At 40.9% G+C, this 21,398-nt stretch overlaps 1 protein-coding gene across 2 annotated transcripts in view; it reads left to right on the top strand.

Moving 5' to 3' along the window:
• Window positions 1–9,713, top strand: part of ILDR2 (immunoglobulin like domain containing receptor 2) — a 46,273-nt gene extending 36,560 nt beyond the window's left edge. For both annotated transcript variants that reach the window (XM_044442758.1, XM_044442757.1), the window contains 4 exons: window positions 1,609–1,722; window positions 4,758–4,968; window positions 6,543–7,221; window positions 8,657–9,713. In XM_044442758.1, coding sequence (XP_044298693.1) covers window positions 1,609–1,722; window positions 4,758–4,968; window positions 6,543–7,221; window positions 8,657–8,692 — 1,040 coding nt within the window. In that variant the 3' untranslated portion in view covers window positions 8,693–9,713. The remainder of the gene's footprint in view (window positions 1–1,608; window positions 1,723–4,757; window positions 4,969–6,542; window positions 7,222–8,656) is intronic.
• Window positions 9,714–21,398: the final 11,685 nt, after the last annotated feature.

Genomic DNA, 21,398 nt, shown 5'->3' with positions numbered 1-21,398 from the left:
AACCAACCCCTCCCCCCAAAAAACCATTTTACATATGCAAGACTTAAGGGTCCAATCAGGTGCATATTACTTTAGAATAAATGTAGTTGGACTCAGTGGGACACTTCCAAGTAAGCCTATTTGGAATCACATGAAATTCTATTTTGACTACAATTGATAGTTATTGGAAAACACTTGTGCCATTATCTGCGGAATTGCATAGTGTTTTAAGATCAAAAACTTGTGCCACTAAGTCCTGAAACTGCAGATGGCATTTTGGTGGAAGAAATCTAATTGCTAATAGTCACAAACTTGACTTTTACCATAGTGCTGCATTGAGATGACATTAGTGAAAAATTAATTAATTACCATGCACTGGCAATACAGCTTTTGCATCCTTGTGTTTGTGTATTGACCTTTGGAAGGATCCTGGAAAAGTCATGCATTAAATAATCAGTGCATTTTAATTCTTCCTTCACTCAAAATAAGAATGGATGAGCTAATGAGAACTGCTAAAACATTTTTTCATTGTTAATGAAAGATCTAGAGGAGAGCATTTAGGAGTGAAAAATCATCAAATAGCCCAAAGCAGAACTGTATCCATTGGAAAAAAACAAAAACCATAAACCCAACATTTTGGACCACAGACCTTGTATGTGCGTTTTTAAATGTCACTGCACAGAACATCTACTGTAGTCCTCAGTTTCCTTTAACTCTAACCCAGTGATTTGATCTGGTGTTGGCACTGTTTCTCAGTTGCCATACACTGAAGTTTGCTATAAACCAGACCAATAGTAAGAGATGATGAGAGGGCCAAACATTACTAATTTCTATCTTAGCACACAGAATATGGGGAAACTGACATTCACTGATTGTATCTTTAGAAGGCCAGGTACTGAAGATGAAACTCAAATACTTTGGCCACCTAATGAGAAGGAAGGACTCACTGGAGAAGAGCCAAATGCTGGGAACAATAGATGGCAAAAGAAGAAGGGAACGGCAGAGAATGAGGTGGCTAGATGGAGTCACTGAAGCAGTCAGCGTGAGCTTAAGTGGACTCCGGGGGATGGTGGAGGACAGGAAGGCCTGGAGGAAAGTTGTCCATCAGGTCGCGATGGGTCAGATGCGACTTCGCAACTAACAACAACAACAACATCCAAATGGAGTATATCTCACATTTTATAGTTAAATCTATTAAAGGTCTATTTATTTCAGTGCAAAGGAATGTAATAACTCTTCCACTGAAATCAGTAAAGCGTAGAAGTGTATAAGTTTGTCAAAATTATGGTTTACAGCAGGTATGGGCATCCTAGTAACTTCAAGGTGTTTTGGGCTACAACTCCCATAAGTCCCTGGCCAATGGTTGCAGAGCTTGCAAGTTGTAGTCCAAAACATCTGGAGGACACAATATTGTTTACCTGTTTCCTACGGATTTTAAGTCAACAGAAGATTTTTTTCTTCCTAGCTCTCAGAAACCCATGAAGCATCATTATTTGATACTTAAAATGGATATCTGGATATGCCAAGAATCCTTAGATAAATAATAAGGCAGAAGTTGAGAAAGCCCAAACAGGGCACATAAAAGTTTATAAAGAAGTATATTGACCAATCCCTTTTTTTTCCCAACAGTGCGCAAAGGCTATCGGATCCAGGCTGACAAAGACAGAGATTCTATGAAGGTGTTATATTATGTTGAGAAAGAATTGGCTCAGTTTGACCCTGCCCGGAGGATGCGAGAGAGATGTGAGAAAACAGATCAGCTATTTTGAGAAACAGCCAACATAGTGTGACTTATAATACAATGTAATTTTAACCCAAACCTATTTGCTACTCAACCTGTTTCTTAAGTAATGGTTCTTGCAGTAACTGGTTCACACATAATTGCCATAGTAGGTTGTCATGTTGTATGAACCCTGTTTCCATCCTAAGCTTCAAAAGTACCCACTAGGAACTTTTCCAGCAGTATTTGGCACAGTTAATGCAAGCTTAATTCACACTAGGCTGGTAAATCCCTGTCTAGGTATTATTGTGTCATGTGCTGTAGGCTGGGGTACATGTGATAGAATGCTTCCTTCACATGGGAAAAAAATAGTTCTTTTCCACAGAATGCTATCATGCATGAAAAACTAAGAACTTTCCTCTGACATCAAGTTTTCTACATTTTTTACTCTGAAGAAGTATGGTGACTGTCTACATGCAGTATGGACTATTAAAGTCTGAACACAGGTGCATTACTTCAGTGATAATTTTAATTTAATTTATTTGTTCATTAGATTGTCTTAAAATTAAGACAGTTCCCTATTTATGGCCTAGATAATAATTTGTAAGTCTTGTAAGTTAAAACTATGCTTAATCTGCTCTTTATTTCAAAAACAATATATAATATGATCAAAGATGTTCCTGCTCCAAGCCAAAAGTAAATGCATACATCCCAATCCAAAATTTGTATCAGAGAAACCCGTATTTGATATAAAAATATTTCAATGCTCTGTTCAAAAATAAGAATGAAAATCTGAAAGTAGGGCACCATATGATTTCTGAATGCTAGCTTTCCTTCATACTTCAGCCCCAATAGGGACATCCATGGACCAAAATGTGTTACTGCTTGTACATCTTACTTACAGGTTTGGGTATTAGTATTAAGGTATGAAAAATGTGCCTTATACATTATACAGAAAAGTTGTTGATGTGAACATAGAGTACTTAGACCACAATCCAGAACCATGCATCTTCCTGAACATTGGGTCATCTACACCTGGAGTAGACAGTATGACAGACTCAGAAGCAAGATTGTGAAACAGCATTTGAATAATTTTAAATAAAAAAAAAAATACTTCTTTGGGAATAGCAGGTAAAATGTAGGATGTACCGTTTGGGTGGTGAGCTTGTACCTGGAGAAGCTTTCTGTGTTTTTCTTGTGCTGCTTACAGACTAGAATGCTAGTGCCAGTCTATCTTCTTTTACTGAAAATATTCCTTAACATTCTACAGTGTTGGTGGTATACAAAGATCCCTGGAGTTTTTAACCCTGTTGCTCAAGCATGTTTTCTCCTTGTCTTTAAATACATTTTACAGGCATACTGGCCAATGAATCAAACACTCATTCAGTTGTCTGCCTTCTTTCCCCTACCCCTCCAATTTTTCAAGTAAGAAGTTCTTTCCTTTATTTTTAAAGCACCACATGCACATTTATTCAATGCAAAACATTCATTGTCCCCCACTATTTTAAAAATGTAGACTCAATTTTTAAAATATAGGGAAAGTGTTTTAGGAAGGAGGTAAGTTTAGTGATGTGATCAGTTTAAAGCCAACCAGCACTGAGAACAATTGAATCAACATACTTATTTTGAGTTCAGTGTTAGAAAGAAGTACATCTAAACAAACATGTTGTGTTTCCACAGAGGGCTAACCTCACACCTTATGTTTGTCTCTACACATCCATCAATTTTTGTGAAATAGGACAGGAAATAGAGCTCTGCATATTGAGGTAGTCCAAGGGAATGAGTCATCTAGTCCATTCAGATACAGTGAATACAGATATCTCGGGGGCCCTCTATTTTTAGCATGCACATTCAATAGATCCAAAGTGCCAGCAGGTCCTGGCAGTCACAGACACACAATCTGCCTCAATCAATTGACAGACAAACTCAAGGGATGACTTTAATCACAGCTTTGAGAAAAACTAACAAATTACATGGTGTTCTATAAAAGTCATCACTGAACATGCTGCCATTTCCACCCACAAGAAAAACTATAAAAAGTCTTCCTCCAGATTGGAATGTCTAGGATTCAGACGTCACTGCATGCTATAGAGTAGGCAATGAGGGTGATGGGAGGAAAAGAACAAGTCATTTTAAAAAGTTAAGCTGGATTAATCATACAGACCTTGTCTGCATGATTAATCCAATCATGCAGGCTGAAAGAATGAGGCTGAAACCCACCTTGGTCTGTTTCTCTCAGGTTTTATTTCTGTAGAAGAGTGCCTATGAAAGAGTGCATGTGAAAAAGTTTGTGTAGTAATACAAGGATCATATGAGTTTTGCATTCCTATTCTGCAGCTCAGAATTCATAGAGCACATATGTAGGGGCATGCAAGGGCTTGAGCATGCCCCACAAAAGGTTTTTTTTTCTTCTTTTGACCAGCAAACCCACATGTCATAACACAAATTGCTTTTGCGTTTTCTTTACTGTGGAACTGATGTTTGAGAAATATGAATGAAAACTTCCCTTGGTCACATGGATATATTTCCTATGTCCTTGGGTCTACCTCTGTTCTGGGATTGTTGTTGTTGTTTTTACTACTTTGTTGATGTATACTCCATGGCTCCACATTGATGCATTGATTAGTCTTAATTGAAATTGTTCAATCTTGCCTGTATATCTCACCAGGAAGTGGAAGGAAATGGTATCTGCCTTGCTCTGATAATTAAACCCACATTTCTGATAAGATTTTTCCTTCTTATTCAGAGAGCTACACTGATCATCTGAATGACAAGTCCTGCCACCATTTGTATAACTTCACTCGCTTCATTCATACATGTCATATTTATTTTCATAAGAAAATACATAGATAATTTCCATACAGAAAGAGTCTTACAGCTAGAAAACCTGTTATGAAATTTCTAGTCTTTCTTGGGAGACTCCTTTGTGTGATTTAATTCCTTTCTAATACAACAAGAAAGGTTTCCAACTGTCCCTAAGTACAGATTGCTTTAATTTTCCCAGTCTTTTATCTTCACTGAAGTTTATCCTCATTTCTATGCTTTTTTTCTGTCTCAGACAATAACACCATATCAGAGCTCAGTTCCCTACATGAGGGAGATGCCAGTTTCCGCCAGCCTTACCGCCAGGTGCGCAGAAAAGCTCTTCCTCCTTCAGGAGATATGGATGGTGATGCAGAATACTGGGCAGGGGTCGTCAGCGGAGGTGGCACATCCAGGCCTCAGACGTGCTCTGATTATAGGGAAGAGAGGGGCAGCTTCAGGTTCAGGTAAGTGCCATACCAGCGAGATTGCAGAAATGGGATGAAAAAATGCCTCTCCGCCACTTTTGCTTCTTTGCATGTCTGATTAGCAAGTGGGAAAGGTGCTCAGAGGGCAGTCACATCAACAATTGACTGTTGTGATTGTTTTAAACAGGAGGGGTCCTCCCTTTCCAATATGTGAAAGCTGGTAGGGCCCACTCATTTCCTGCTGCAGCCTAGATGATCAGATGGACTGTGAGGAGTGTAGATATTTCTCCCAAGATTACTTTTTTCTGGCTCCTAATAGTGGCATTAAAGCAGAAATCTCAGTGGCAATTGCTTGGGAATGGGAAAAGCCTTTACCTCCATGCCCTCCCAATGATGCCTATATCTCTAAGGGCAGGGAGTGGAGAGATGTGGGCAGGGGGAGAGAGAGAGAGAGTGTCCCCAGCTCACTCCAGATGTGGTCAGGTGCAAAACAGATGTGTATCTGTTGTGTAACTTGCTTAAAATGATGGTTCTTCAGACCAATCAAAGGCACCCATTAAGGACTGAATTGAGTGTACCAATCTATTCACACCATAAGTGCCAACACTGGAATAAGGTAAGTTGCTACTATTTGCTTTGAATATGGGAAGAATTGAAGTCTGAGTGGCAGTGTCTTATCAGAGGGACAGTCTTCTTCAGGATTCCATCAGTGCTTTCCTTTTGTACAGTTGGCAGGCCATGTCACACAGTGCATTTGTCACTCCATTTACACATAAGGGGAAGCTGCATTTTGCTCTCCGATTATGTGTTTACCTGCAAGACACATGGGCAGATCAGCAAATTTGGTATCTGGAAAATATGGATCATTTTCCTTTTCATCAAATCAGCACCTGATTTATTTTATATAAAAACTACTTCTATAAACTATATTTATTTTATATAAAAACTGCAACAGCAGGGGGTTGGACCTGATGGCCTTCAAGGCCCCTTCCAACTCTGTTATTCTATGATTCTATAATTTGGACACTGCCTTTTAGATAGAAGGCCAAAGGTGAAGACCATAGGACAATTATCTGAATAGTAAGTTAATAGCTGTGTCCGTCTGTGTACTGAGGTCTAGTACAACACTCTGGAACACAGATATTAGAGTCTGTGGATCAACCCTGTGGTTTGTCCAGGGCAGTAGGGCAGGGACATTGGGTCATTGGTGGAGCATACGCTTTTTCTGCAGAAGTTCTCAGGTTCAGTCCCTGGCTCACTACTTCAAAAGAGTTAGATATCTGGTTAGAGGCAAGACCTCTGCCTGAGATGTCAGAAAGTCACAGCCAGCCAGAGTAGACACTACTGAACCAGACCTGATATAAAACAGCTTCCTACATTCTAGAGTTGGATGTGTCAGTTCTGAGAATCAGTTTTCTCTGATGGATCTCAGTTCTGCTTTTTCTAGGAAAGACAGGGAGAAGGAAAATATGGGGCTGCTGGTATCTGTTATTCAGGTAGTCACCTGGAGCTTATTATCTATTCACCCTGGCTTGAACAGACTAATGGCAGATTACAAATTGGTTTACTGATTTAAAATAAATGTAAAGGCATCTTTTCCTTGTCTCCCACAGCCAACAGAGATCAAAGTCAGAAATGCTCTCAAGGAAAAGTTTCTCAATGGGAGTGCCAGCTGTTTCCATGGATGAACTTGCAGCCTTTGCTGAGTCCTACAGTCAGCATGTTCGCCGGACAGAGGGTAGTCAGGAACCCCGACATTTTGAGAGATCAGGATCACGAGGAGCACGTGGAGGGCCAGTACAGCAGCTAGACAAGTCAGATGAGTATTATGGCAAACGCAGGGGAGGAAACCGTGAGCCATTGACAGATTCAGATCGGGGCTGGACCTATAGCCCACCCAGGAGACGAAACCATGAGGAAAAACTGCCTAGGCTAGTGTGTCGGACACCTGGAGGGAGTCAGAAGTATGATCACTCTTACCTCACCAATGCCCTTGAGAGGAAATCACAAAGCTATGATGAAGGTGGTGAGCATAGTGAGACACCTTCTAAGCTTAGCTCACAATCCAGCCAAAGAGGAGGAACATACTATGCTTGGTCACCACCATCCACCTACAAAGCAGGGCAGAAGCAGCAGCAGCAGCAGCAGCAGCAATCTCCACAACAAGAGGAAGAAGACTCTCTGCCACCATACAGTGAGATAGAATTGGGCCGGGGGCCTTCATACAGAAGCAGAGAACAATCTAACCTCAATGCCTCAGATAAGAAGAGGAAAAAAGAACCCAAAAAACCAGTAAGGCCATGTCTGACCCTCCTGATCTGAATGGGCTGAACAGGGAACATAAGGCAGGGTAGTTGGCATCTGGGGTATTGGTGCACCTTGGCACCACTTCTTTCTAAATAGCTTGCACTCTGGTTCTGATAGCCAAACTGCAAATTGGAAAAAGATACTTCCAAGTGTTTTTTTCCAGGAAAATCTAACATTATAGACACCTGCACTGTAAAATAGGTTTTGGAACCCAAAATATCTCATAAAAAGTGGGCACCATTCAGATAGGAAGGGGAGGGCAGAGAGGAATCTCTGCAGCAGAATGTCTTTGGCTCAAAGCAGATAATCAAGGATCAATCAAAATAAACCTATATTCATTAAATGGTAAATTAATGTTAAGTAATTAAGTGGAAACAGGAATTGCCTATATGTAATCCTAGTTATTTGAGTAGAACATTTTTCTTTAGCATTCTAAGATTTAAAGTATGTCCTTACAGCTTTCATGTGAGACAATGCTTGAAAGGGGTATCTATTTTTCAGCAGGTGGGTCAGCTGTCATAAAAGGAACTTAAGGGAAGGGAGAGTGCTTCCATAAGATATTTTACTGAAGCAGTCTTGAGTCAATGACATTTTTTTCTTTCTTAAAGACTTGTGGTTTCTCTCAGCTTGAGGGACCCAAGGTGCATCTGCAGTCTTTGATATTCCATTGATGAGCTCCATTATTTACCAAGACTAGAAGTTGCAGTTTGCAATTATGTTTCATTAGAAAATTGCCCACTGATCACTGAAGAAGAGGATGCACCTTCACAAGAACTAGCCATGAAAAAGTGCTGGGCTGAGAACAAAGTATGGAATAGAAGTATATACATGATCCAAGAAAAATTAGGTGGTGCTCTTGTCCTACCTAAGCATATTGACTTGATTAATTGAAAAGTGATGGGAAAAAAAAGACCAAGTGACAGCCTACACTGTTTAGAAAGAGATTTCTTAGTCTGTAAGGAATGCCATCAGATTACTTAGTTTCCACTGAGGTTCTGTGGTGACCAGCCTTCTGATCACTCAATACAAAATTCAGGCTACGATTTTGCTTCCCTAAAAGCATTCTAGGAGTGGCTTGCAAAACTGCAGTTTGTGTTCATGATAAAATGCTCAGATGTACAGTTACCATGGGCATGTTTTGAACCTGGAATGAAAAGGTGCCTCCAAACAGACTTCTAGAAGCTTTATATGTGAAGTGGTCCTTCATGTTGAGGTTATGGGATTTGTGGATGGGTGGATCAAGGTGGAAAGGCATGATTAAAGTATGTGGGGAGGCTTCCACCCTGATTAGGAGATTACTTATTCCCTCTTGCCTGAAAGCAGATGCCAAATGTCCACTTCTGTTCCAGGTTGTATTTTCTCTTCATGCTCTAAAAGATGCAATTTTATGTTTTACAATTTTTGCTTCTCTTTTCCTCAGAATGAGTTCCCAACAAGGATGTCCCTTGTGGTGTGATGTTACAGTAGAAGACTTGTGTTAATGGACTGAGAAAGCAGAAGCAGTCATAGTGTGAAGCCACACAAGCTTCAATGAATATGTGCTGCCACCAGATATATTCAGACTTCTCTGTTTCATCATGGGAATTGAGGTCTTATGTGGAGGCTAATTCTAACCAATTGCTCTCATCCAGTTAACCCCTTAAAAGGGACAGCTCATTCCACCAGGAAATGAAACACAGCAAATGTTCTTTGCCAAGCTCATCCTTCAATTTCTTTCCACAAAGGCCATTGATGGCCAGTTTCCTTTTATTGACAATATTAGTGGAGCTACTTTTTTGTATAATAAGTATTCCATCTCCCACATGTCATTTTTTTCCTCTACTGCTTTGCATCTTACATAGGGCAGGAAGAGTTGCAACAGTTTTGGAGATGGTCACAATTTGCTGTCTTTCATGTTGAGAGAAAGAAGGACTTCATATAATGCTTAAAGGCTGATTCAGAATAAGAGTAAACTTTGCAAGAAAACCGTAAATGGAATTCTTCATCCTTTGAAAATGACCCAAATTGAGACCTGGGCACTACGCTAAGAAGGTCAGGGTAGAATCAACATTGTGGACTTCTTTTTTTAAATGTCCTGCTCATTCTGTAATGGGAGCTGCCAGTGAGATTAATGTTTTGTTTTGAAAGTGAAACTCAGTAGATTTTGCTATAATGAGAATGTGCCATGTTATTTCATTGTTGTCTGATATGATGTATCAGCATTGCCTTATAGTTGAACTATAGCCATAAAAGGCTGCAGCTGGGACTGCTGATTGGCCCTATCATAAGCAGAGCTCAAGCTCTGGTTCTGCTGATGCTACTCTCTGGACAATGACTATATCTTTTTAAAGCTAATCAGTATAAAACAACAGGGCTAGAATGAGAAGATCAGGGTGCAAGAGAAAAAAAAGCCATTGTTTTTATTCGTCTATAAGGACCAATATTACTCTTTTCTGGCTGAAGCCATTCAACAAGGCAAAATAAAATAAAATCTGAACAATAAATATGTTGGGTGAAGCATCACCTTTCAAACTTACTTCATTGTTCCCAGTTTTTCTTTCAAACTGTTAGTAGCTGATGCAGGGTGTTCTGTAAATCATCCCCAAGAGGATAGGATTAGCAGCAATGAAGAATCTTTTTGTTCAGTTTTAAACTGAGGGAAAACAACAGTCTTTCCTGCTTTGTTTGGGAGGATAACTTGAATCTGATGCATGAGCATCTTAAGCATCATAACTAATTGAATGGCTTTGGTTTCTATTATGAAATTTAAATATTTTCTTGAACAGGCAGCTGCTTACTAAGCTTCAACAAGATAAGATGCTTCAAAATCAGCAGGAATGCACAAAAAAACCCCACAAAAACAAATAACAAAAATTAGTTTGCTGTAAAAAAAAAAGAAAAGTGAATAACATAACCACTTAATGATGATGAACTCTTGTACACTGAAGCTCAGTCACTAACAATCTATTTCCATCTGTGCTGGTAATAGTCTACTTCCATCCACACAACAGAGTTTTAGATTTTTAAAGCAAAAATTGAATAGCAGAATTGTATACATAAATGAAATACTATATACTCAGATAGAGAAGACTAATTCTAGCAGCTGTTTCCCCCCTTGTGTCTGTGTAGTTGTGCCTTCTTTATGGTGAAGTGCCAAAACCATTCACCCAAAATATCCCAGTAACCTCTTGATATTCTTAGTGAAATTCTGGATGCATCTTGCAAGCCTCGGTACCACTCCAAATAATCCAGTTCCTGTTAATAGTAGCAGAGCCAATGGAGTGATAAAAAGAGGATGTGGCCCTTCTCCAGGGCATCACATAAAGACAGACATAGCCATTTTTCTTGCTGCACCACTATTGCAGATTTGTTGCAGCTTTGCAACCTCCAAGTCATAAAAAGTTGGCCATACAGCTCTCTGGCCAGTGAAGCACTAAGTGACCATCCAAAAGTCTGTAAGTAGCCAGACTCTCTCCTGACCCCTGGAGGTAACAGAGGGACACCCTGTACAACAGAAGTGGGAAGAATTTTGGCTTTAAGCATCTATTTACTTTTTTTAACTTGCTACAACCTAGATTTCACCACTCAGTTTGGTGCAGAAGGCAAACATTTAAAATTAAAGGATTTTGAGTGCAGGAATTTGTTTTGAGTATCAAAAATGAACAGAGCAACAGTCTTTGCACACAAAAATCCACACCTGCTTATCCACACTGTCTTCATTTCAGCAACACACAATTTAGAGCAGGAACAGAGTAATTTGGTTGCTGTAATAGTTAAACAATTGCTGATTTACTGTAAATCTCCAAGAGATCTACTAATCTGAACTCCTTTCTTGTGATAAAGTCCTCTAATGGGCAGCTTCATCATGCTGTCCTGATTTAGGTCTTATATAAATGGTATCATCTGGGATTTTTCTAGAGCAGGGATAGCCAACTTCCTTGGCCCTATGATTTCACACTTTGCAGTCCATGCTGCTTCAGGACAGGACTTGCCTGGCCTTGAGATTGCCCATCTTCACATCACTAATGAGATGATGGTCTATGCATTTTAGTGGTGACACAGAAACCTTTGGGATGACTTCTTTAGCATGGGCAAAAGAAGGTACTTCTTTAATGCTAGCCAGCAGGGAAACATGAAAGCAGAGTTGCTTTTGCCTGAGCTATTGCACTGTCAGGTATGTGTGAGGGGAAGGAAAAGCAATACATAGCTCCATACTGACAAGAGCCCCTGTGCAAGCCCAGTTAGTGGAAAAGCCTGCTTATAAAAATAAAGCCTAACTTCAGTTTAGGCTTCATTTTTTAGGGCTATAGACAAATTCACAAACTAAAACTCTGAAATAGAGCAATACCAGTCCAGCTAATCAGTTTTAAAACACACGTGCACACAAAGGAACTTAGCCTTCCAAACTACATTCTTTGCTCTCCACTCTAATGTCCCATTAACTATTGCACTCTCCACTGAATAAAATATTCCCAGGCTAGACAGTTAATCTACATTTCCAAATGTTGGAAACTAGGACAGATAATGATTTTGGCCACAGCCTCCTTTGCTTTTCAAAGGCCTCCAGTCAGATTGGTTGCAGCAGCAGTTGGGTTAACCTACCTAGAGTTATATAAGAAGAGATATAAAGAAGCCAGTTTTGCAAGTGTAAGGAACCCCAGTTGGGAAGCATCTCAGCCTCAGTGACAAACCATCAGTCCGTAAGTGAGTTCAGCTACAAGTCAAGTATGCCAGAGCAGAGAACTCTCTCCTCCCTTCTCATAGTGTAAACTGTAGATTAACAACTAAAAGAGTATATTCACCAACTTCTCCCAGTAGAAAACCAAGAACACCCCTCCTGTAGTGAACATATGTTCCCTTTCCTGTTCTCCAGCAGACTCAAATGAAACTTTAGAACCATAACACTTCTATAGTATATATGGTTTAAACTGAAGTAGCATTCTCCTTGAGATGTGGGAGAAGCATCTGCCTATGTAAAGAGCTGAATCCAGATTGAAACCTCCCTTTACCCTCCCTTTCAGAAAAGCTTCTGACTTCACCCTAAGGTGGCTCCTTCTTGAGGGCTGGATGGTGGGAATACCAGACACTTCTTAATTGGTCTGTTCACTTCACCTGTCATCTCATCCCCCCTTGTGAAATGTCTCCCTTTTTCCAAGGTTCTCAAGCTCTGTCTGAGCATCTTCATTAGGTACCTTTGAAACTACAAAGTCATCTGCCTTCTCTCTGCCCTTCTGCCGCCACCTCAGGATCAGAGAATCTATCTGAGCAGCCTGTGACATGCAAGAAGTGGGCCCTCTCTCTACACTTCCTGCTAAGTTTTCCAGATAAACAAACTGAGGCTGGGGCTTAGGAGCTCTAGGATCTGGCCCCTACTCAGCCATGAAGTTCAGTTGGTCACTTTGGGCCATTTGCAGACTTTCAGCTCAGCTTACCTCACAGGTTTTTATTGTGAGGACAAAAGAGAGAGGAGAACATTGTAAGCTGCCTCGGGTTCCTTGAAAGAGGAAGCAAGGTGGGGTGTAAATGTAACATAACAAAATAATAATTCTGTTATGAAGGTAGAAAGCCAGCAGGGGTGTGGAGGCTATCCAGTGTATTGCTTTGAGTGTCACAAGTATGACTATCTGCTAATCAGAGGTTGCGGGTGTGTGCACAGTATGATGAGCTTCTGCCTGTCAGGGAACAAGTTTGTTCCCTTTGATCTTAAAAAGCAAAGAGATGCAGGCATGTTAGTGACAAGACCTTTGGGGCCAAATAGTAAGGTTCCAATTCCTGGGTGACAGTCCCTCTGCTGTCATGGAAAATGTGGGGCTTGGGAAGGAAGGTATCATTCCAAGGAAGAGGGAAATATGATGCTGGAATTTCCCTGCAGCTAAATAGGTCTGCAGCTTGTTAGTGATTTAATAAGATAATAAGTGTGCTGCCATGAGTTCCATCATGGAAGAAATGTAGAAGCTAAATATAGCCTTTAAAATACTTGTCATTTATTTTCCAGCAGATTCCTAATCCTACTTAATCTCCTGCTGCAGAGTCTGTCCACAACATGGCTGTGCACTACAATCCTAGAACTTCATGAAAAATAAATCATGGATTTGTGGTCCTTTAGTCATAGAAGTTTGCAGGCCCTTTACATGATGCCATTCTCCAGGGCCTCTCCCATGTTTCCCAGTCATCTTTGCAGCTTGGTGAAGAAGTAGGAATGTCAGTTATTTCCTGTTGTGCTTGGAAACACTACAACATGGCCCTTTCTTTTCTTTTTTTGCAAGCTGCAGTGCCACCTTATGGTTGTATAGTAGAGACAAAGAAAACCTCCAGGAAAAAAGTGTAAAAGACATGCTTTACAAACAAAAATCCTACAAACAATACTGCAGAAACTGCCTCAATAAAGCAATATGTTAAATGCCTAACATAGGAATAGCCCTTGTTTTCTATTTGTGCCCACAAATAGCCTGATCATAAGCAGCATTCTTCCATTATAGCCCAGGTGTGATGAATCCTGTCATATTGCAGGAGATACTCTTTATTACTGCAGTATAAAATTATGTGAAACATCTTTACTTTGAACATTTTGCTTAAATGTTTAAAGCATATTGGTGAGAAAGACATTTAGGGCACAGTCTAATGCAAGTTAGACAGAAAAAGGTCTAAAATTCCCAGAGAGCTGTTTTCTGTCAAGGAATTGTCATTTAGCATGGGAACAAATACTTCATGTGCACTGGCTTCATTGCACCTGGTGAAATGAGGGCTTTTTTGCATTCTCTGCAAACTCAGATATCACATGTAATACATTCTTGAGATAAGAGCACCATCTCATGGACATGGGACATCCATTTAAATTGCCTTTAGTGCTATGGAAGTACAAGTTTCGTTACAGTCTTAGATCTGCCTACTTGAAAGGAAATCCCTTTGAAATTAGGGGGCATACTGGTAAGTAAATACATCATTTGGATCAGGCCAAAAGTCAACACCTTTGTATTGCTTTTTAGAGATGGAGTTTTAAAATAAGATCTTATTTTCTTCTTTCTGTCCTTTGTTGCTTAGAAACACTATGTCGTTTCTTACTAATGTGTTTCTGAAGACTGGTGGAAGTGCTGAGATAATTGTTACAGGATTCTGGAGTGGCTTAAGAGCTAGTTCTGACAATGCAAAAAGCATTCCATTGCAAGGTGGGGTAAATTACTGCCATCCATAGTATTGGAAAATAATATCCAAGTGAAAGACATTGATTACTGGTGTTTGTGATAACCCTTTGTATGGTATTGACAATAACACTGGATGATGGTGGTGTGTGCTTAGTCTCCACTCTGTTCCTTTATATCCCCTGATGTTTGAAAGTCCTTATCACAGAGCCAAATTGTGTGTTACATAATCACAGTGTGTTGATGCATGCTAGCTTTTTCTGTAGTATAGGCACATGCAGACTCAAGTTGAACTGGGACCACTGCATATTGGAAAAGAAGTAAGTCTCCTCTTCATTTGCTTCCTAAAAAAAAATCTTCAATAGCACTTTTTAAAATATCCCTGATGGGAGGATTTCAGAAAGCCACCTATGGATGTGCTTAATCCTCGAATGGTGCGTGGTAGTCCATTTCAGAACCATGTGTGCTTATACTTGAATAAAGAAAAAGCTAGTATTCAGCTGCATGCTACATGATTAACAACAGATAATTTGGCTTTATGAAACCACATGCACTACCTCAGCCCTGCCTTTTAGCCCCTTTCACACTTGTGCTAAGTGCATGGAGGCTGGGCTTGGGCCTGTGGCTATGATGCCATTCCTTCTCCCAGATTCAGTGCATGTGGGATGGGGAAGATGAGAACAGGGTATCTCTTCCCAAGGAGGTAGTTTGCTCTCACATGGAAATGACTTCAAATAATTTTGTTGATGAGAAATAGTTTATACAGTTAACAAACACCGTGCTGATACCAGAACTAAAAGACAGACCCATTTTTTTTTTGTTACAGAAAATCAGTGTTTATTGTCTGGTTGGGTCCATGTCATGTTCACTCATTTAACTAGAAAATGTGTAACTTGCTTTTCAATGTTAAATTCTCAAAGGCACAAAGTTAGTGTTGTTGTTACACTGCACTTATATCCCACCTTTCTTCCTCTTCTAAGGAAACCAAGGTGCCTTACAAAGCTTTCCTCCCCATTTTATGCTCACAATAAGAACTCTGTGAGGTATGTTAGGCTGTGAATGGCCCAAGGTCACCCAGGGGACTTCATGGCTTAATGGGGACTATTACCCAGATCTCCTGAGTCTCAGTCCAACACTCAACCACTATACCACACTGGCTCTCCGGCAGAAGCATAATAAATCTGAACAAAATAAAACAGGTAGAAGGCCAAGAAAAACAACAACCAGTAAGCTAAAACATTAACAGGTGAGGTTTATTTTTCCTTAAGTCTAAATCTGCTGGCCTGCAATAGGTTGTGCATTCCAGAGTTTGGTGGGACACTATTGCATGTTCAGTAGTGACAACCAGCTAAACAGGTGGTGGAAGTACCAAAAGGTTCTTAAATTTCAAAAGATGAGGGTACTTCATATCGAACAAGATGCTCAGTGAAGAACCTTGGCTTTAAAAGTAAGCACCCTGGCCTTGAATTTAACTCAGAAATTAATGGGATCAGTGTTGCATACCATCTTCAGCGAACAACAGGGATTAATCTGGTTGTCACATTCTGAACTAATTTCATGTTCCAGGCAATCTTCAAGGCCAGCCCCATATAGCATATACTGCATAGCCAGTTGGAAAGTTACTAGGGTGTGCCCAGTGGTGTTCAGGTCCCCCTTTCAAAGAAAAGCATAAAAGCTGGCAGATTGGATGAAACAGAAAAAAAAAGCCCTTTGGCACTTCTTTGACTTAGCCTCCTAGAGGAGACTGAGAGTCAAGAACAGACTCCCAAGCCACATACCTGATCTTTTCAGGGGAGTGTGAGCCACTGCAGGTAGTCGTTTCCATCACTTCATTTTTATCTGGGCTGCTCAGCATAATCAGTTTTGTCTTGCCTGGATTAGGTCTCAGTTCTCTTACTTTTCCGTCTGTATCTTAAGGGGTGTTGCCATTTAGGTTTGTGATTTTAAAAAAAATCTGTGGTGTTTAGGTATGTCTCTCTAATCTGTGGGAAGAGGCATATATAAGCCAGGAAGTAGGGTGTGGTAGATGTGTGCAGATGTAGTATTGTTTTAGCTTATTTGGTTTTTGGATAAGTATTGATCCTGTATTTGGAGTGGAAGATTCTTGGGTATGAGACAACACATTGGTGATGAAAGATGACTATTTTGCCTTTGAATCCACCTGTACTTGTTTTGTAAAGCCCAGGTGAGCCTCTAATTGCTTTAACTTCTTGGATTCAGATGTTTGATGACTACCTGTGCAATTAGTGACATGGAGGTATCTAAAGAAAGGAAACTTGCACTGCTTATCAACTCCTTAGGGATAGAAAGACAAAGCATTTTTTATAAATTTCCTCTTGTCGATAAATGTGAGACTGCCCTTATTGTCTTGAAAATTTTGTTTTAGCCTAAAGTGAATGATGTAGCTAATAGTTAAAAATTTTGTCAGCATGAGCAAATGCTGGGGGAGCCAATATTACAATATATTACTGCTTTGAGAGACATAGTTGGCTCCTGTGAGTTTGACATGCTGGCTGATGAGATAGAGACTGGCATGTTGAAAAAACTATTTTGCCTCATGTAAGAGAACAGATCCTTTTAAAACCAGAACTTTCTTTGGTGAAAGCTATAACTATTTCAACCCAAACTGAGGCAATTTTCAACGGAGTTTAAATAATGAATGCGGATACTGGAGATAAAGTGCAAAGCATGGACCTGTTGGAGAAGACATCCATATAAATTCAAGACTTTAATAGGAAATCTACTGAAAAACAATAGTGTCAGCAACACACACAACATGTTTATGTTAGGGATCTACAATGCATTTTAATGTCCCACAAAAGCAGCTCAATTGTAAATATTGTAAGAAGATGAGACATTTTGCTAAGGCTTATTTATTTATTAATTACACTTGCATGCTGCACCCCTTAGTCATAGGCCCACGGGGTGGCTTACATTGCATGACAGCATATAAACAATTCAATTTAAACCACAGCATAATAAAACAATAAAAGATAACAATAAATTTAAACATTCAATTAATAACAAAACCATTTGAAACCATAACTCTAAATAAAATTGTCTGGCAGCTAAAATTCTTAACATGGCAGTAGCAACAATAAAACCAATATAATAGACCATTATCAGACCAACTCAACTCACTAACCAAAATAGTTACGGATAGGAATATTTTAAACTTTTAAATATTTTAAAAGAAAAAAGAGATGATGCCTGGCAAGTCTCTACTGGAAGTGAATTTCGTGGATGGGGTACTACTACAGAGAAAGTCCTTCTAATCATCCTGTGGAGAGGGATTTGGCTAAGGGCTTCTGATAAGGATCTCAGGGGAACATACACAGATAGGTGTTCCCTCAGATATCCTGGCCCCAAGCTATTTAGGACTTTGTATGTTACTGTTAACCTTTTGAATTGGGCCCAGATGGCAACCATCAGCCAACATAACCTGCAAAGGACTGCAGTGATATGTTCGGGAAAGCCAGTCTTTGTACCACCCTGTTCTAGACTAGTTGCACTGTCTGGGCCATTTTCAAAAGCAGGCCCACATCTCTCACACATGTATGGTTGTTTTCCTGTGTAAATTCTCTGATGTTCAATGCGGTTGGAGTTCCCACTGAAGTATTTTCCACATGGTTTGAACTTGTAGGGGTTCTCACCAGTGCAGGTTCTTGTATGGTTAATGAGGTCTGGGCCCTGCCCAAAGCTTTCCCTGCAGTCTACACACATGTAAGGCTTCAGGCCATTGCGGATCCATTGGAGTTGGGTCACATGGGATTGTTGGCTGAAGCTTCTTCTACATTATGGCCATTTTCATGGCTTCTCCACAGTGTACATCCTCTGACGTGTGATGCAGGTGGGCTGTCACTGAAAAATTTTCCACACTTTGCCCACACAGGATTTGTATCCTGTGTGTATTCTCCTGTGTTTGATCAGATTTGAGCTCTGTCGAAAGCTCTGTCTGCACTCAGGACACATGTAAGGTTTCTGTTCAGTGTGGCTCTTCTGGTGTTGGGAAAGATACAAACTCTTTCTGAAGCCCCTTTTACACACCCTGCCCTTTAAGGCTTTTCTCCAAAATGGATCCTCTAATGCTGGACCAACTAGATGATCTAGTTGGAGCTCTTCGATCAGGACATACCTTCAACCTTTCTACTTTGGGGTCAGTTTGTCCTTCCTCAAGATGGACAGGTGAACCCTTGGCTCTGAAAGTATGCTGTGCTGCAGCAACAGTGAATTCGGTTGGCTTATGCTGGTAAGCAGGGAAAAATTTCTATTCATTGTAAGCAGCTGCATTTTTAATTTTTTAAAACCTTTACTTTACTCAGAAGCCCCCCTTTGGAGTTATTTCATTTTTCACCCACTTCTTCTGCCAAAGAAATTATCCAGACACGTTTACATTTTATGGTATTTTATTGTATTGTTTTTATGAACTGTTATAAACTATCCAAAGAGCATCAGCCACCGCACAGCACAGAAATGAAACAAATAACTAGCACCAACCACACTTCACAGGCTTTGCAAAGGGAAAAAGATGGAAAGCGAAACGCTACTCTACTGCAGGAAAGAGTGCAACGCAGCTAGGGTTAATTGCTCCGGCGGGCAGGGAAATCGCGTTGGGAAAGATGAAGCAGGCGAGCGACGGCGGAAAAAGCAACCTTGCCGTGGAGGCAACGCGCCTTTCCGCGCCGGCCATAAAGCTGAGCTGCGACCAGCCTCTCCTGCACCAGAACCGGGGAAAGGCAGGTTAAGAACCCCCCGCCAGCTCTTTGCCAACGGCCAAGCAAGTGAAGCGGCCCTCCGAAGACTTCGGATACACAAAGTGACCCCTTCAGAAGCTCCCGCGCCTCATCCCGCAAGGGCCACGCGCGTTCCACGCCCTGCGGACTTGACGGTGTGCTGGCAGCTCTTGCCTGCTTTCCTGCGCGGCTTCTACCGAGCGCTGCTTCCTGCTTCGGAGGGCAAAGGACGCTTCCTGGGAAGGGCGAGGAGGCCGCCCCGGTGGATGGGAAAGCTCCCGCTGCAGCTTTGAGCCGTTGGTGGGCGCCTCCTGGCGCTCTGCAGCTGCTCCTCGCGGCCCTCGAGTCGCAACAGCCAGCGGTGGGAAGGAGCAAGCAGCTTCCGTGCAGCGCAAGTTTCCTCAGGGCGAGGAAATGCGGTGACGACGAGCCTGACTCCATGGAGGGCTCCCGGGGTTTTGATCTGCGGCTTCCACCAGCTGCAGGCAGCGTAGCAGGGATTGGCACACGCATCCCGAAGGGCGGTGGGTTGCTCACTTCTGAAGAGGACAGCCCTACTTTTGAAGTAGGGCTGTCCTCTTCAGAAGTGCTCTGTTTTCACCTTCCCCAAAAGGGTGACCTCCAGAGGTGTTGCGACTGCAGCCTCCATCATCCCAGAGATGTTGAGAAGGATAGGAGGGGGTTCTGTTTTAATACACTTGAAGAGAAAATGGCTTTATATTCAAACGGAAGGACCATACATGGGCCTTGCACACTCGTTCGAAACAGCAGGCGGACAAAGGTCACACAGTTTTCTCCACTATGCATTTCTGTTTAAATGCATTTAAATTGTAGCAACTATCTGTCTCCACATCATGAGAGGAGGAGGTAATCATGCTAGGGAATGTTGGGCAGAAGAAGAAAGGAAGACATGAGATGGAGTGATTCCATAAAGGAAGCACAGCTTGAATTTACAAGAGCTGAGCAGCTCTACTTGCATATCGTCTGTTTTAAAAGAACTGCACTACCTACCGGATAGCTACTGAACCGTATTCAAGGTTTTGCTATTGTCACACAAGGCCCTAAACAACTTGGAACCAAAGTACCCTGCAGCTTGCCTTCCCATATATACTCGTAAAACCAGTGTTTCATTTCTCAGAGGAGATCTTGCTGGATGTTGCCAAATGTCACCACGTAATACCTCAGTGACCATTTTGGTAGTAGTGCCAACTCTCTAGAATACCCTTTTCCAAGCAGTTCAGGAGGGAGAAAATAGGGCATTTTTCAAAGGCCTTCTGAAAATGTACTTGTTCACCCAACCTTTCCCTGACAGATAGTTTAATTGCTCCATTTAACCATTGCTGTATTACTCTGTGTTGTAATTATTACAAATTGTATTTTAAATTACTTCAATGCTCTTATTTTAATTGTGATTTTAATATTTATATGTAAACTACATATGGTTTGAAAATATTTGAAAGTTTTTAAAAGTAAGATATAGAAAATTAAAAAATGGTTGTTTTACTTGGTGGTACATGAGCACTGGTGGTACATGAGCATGAATAAAGAAATGTATGCAAAGCTGCACCATCTTTCATCCTTTTGGGTGATGAAGCATAAACACTTAGGGCATTAGTGTGGGATTGCACCTGTGCTCTGCACAAGAACTGCATGACAGCAATTTTCAACCTTTTCAGATCTCAGAATCAACTATAACTTGCAATGTGGGAGCAACTTCAGTTTTTTAGGCGGTAGTTTTCCTGCTTTTGTATTGTAGGTGACCAGATTTTGAGGAGTGCTAGACTCCTGCATGCAATCCTATGCATAGTTAGTTTAGCATGACAATTACTTAAGAATAACTCCCAGTCATTCAACGGGGCTTATTTCACAGTGGATATGTATGCAAACCATGTAGGATTGCATGGTTCTCTCATAGAAGCAGACCTGTCAACCGCTTTGTTCTGTAAGCAACCGAACAGTCCCTGAGCAACTGAAGGTGCCCAGATAACCAGCTCAGCCAATCAGTGGCAGAGGTTTCACTGCCACAGGAATAATTTTGTAGAGAGACCTAATGCTTCTCTTTAAAGTCTAATGGTCTAATATTCCTTTACTTGGTGGAGACTTCTAATCTTTTGCCTTTCAAGCAACATTTGTTTTGCCCTATTCTCTTCCTCCTTTACCCTGTCTTTTTGTTGTTCCATTTGCAGGGCTATGTCCTCTCCCACACTAAAAATGTGTTTGGAAGGTCCTTCTACTATTTTTAATATTTCTTTCTCTTGTTTCAGTTGCAAGTGCACCCCTGTATGAGGTGGAACAATTATAATTAGCACGT

Source organism: Varanus komodoensis, unplaced genomic scaffold (genome assembly GCF_004798865.1).
Source record: "Varanus komodoensis strain SLA01 unplaced genomic scaffold, ASM479886v1 scaffold4, whole genome shotgun sequence".
Lineage (NCBI taxonomy): Eukaryota > Metazoa > Chordata > Lepidosauria > Squamata > Varanidae > Varanus > Varanus komodoensis.
This window is presented reverse-complemented; position numbering and strand designations above follow the sequence as displayed.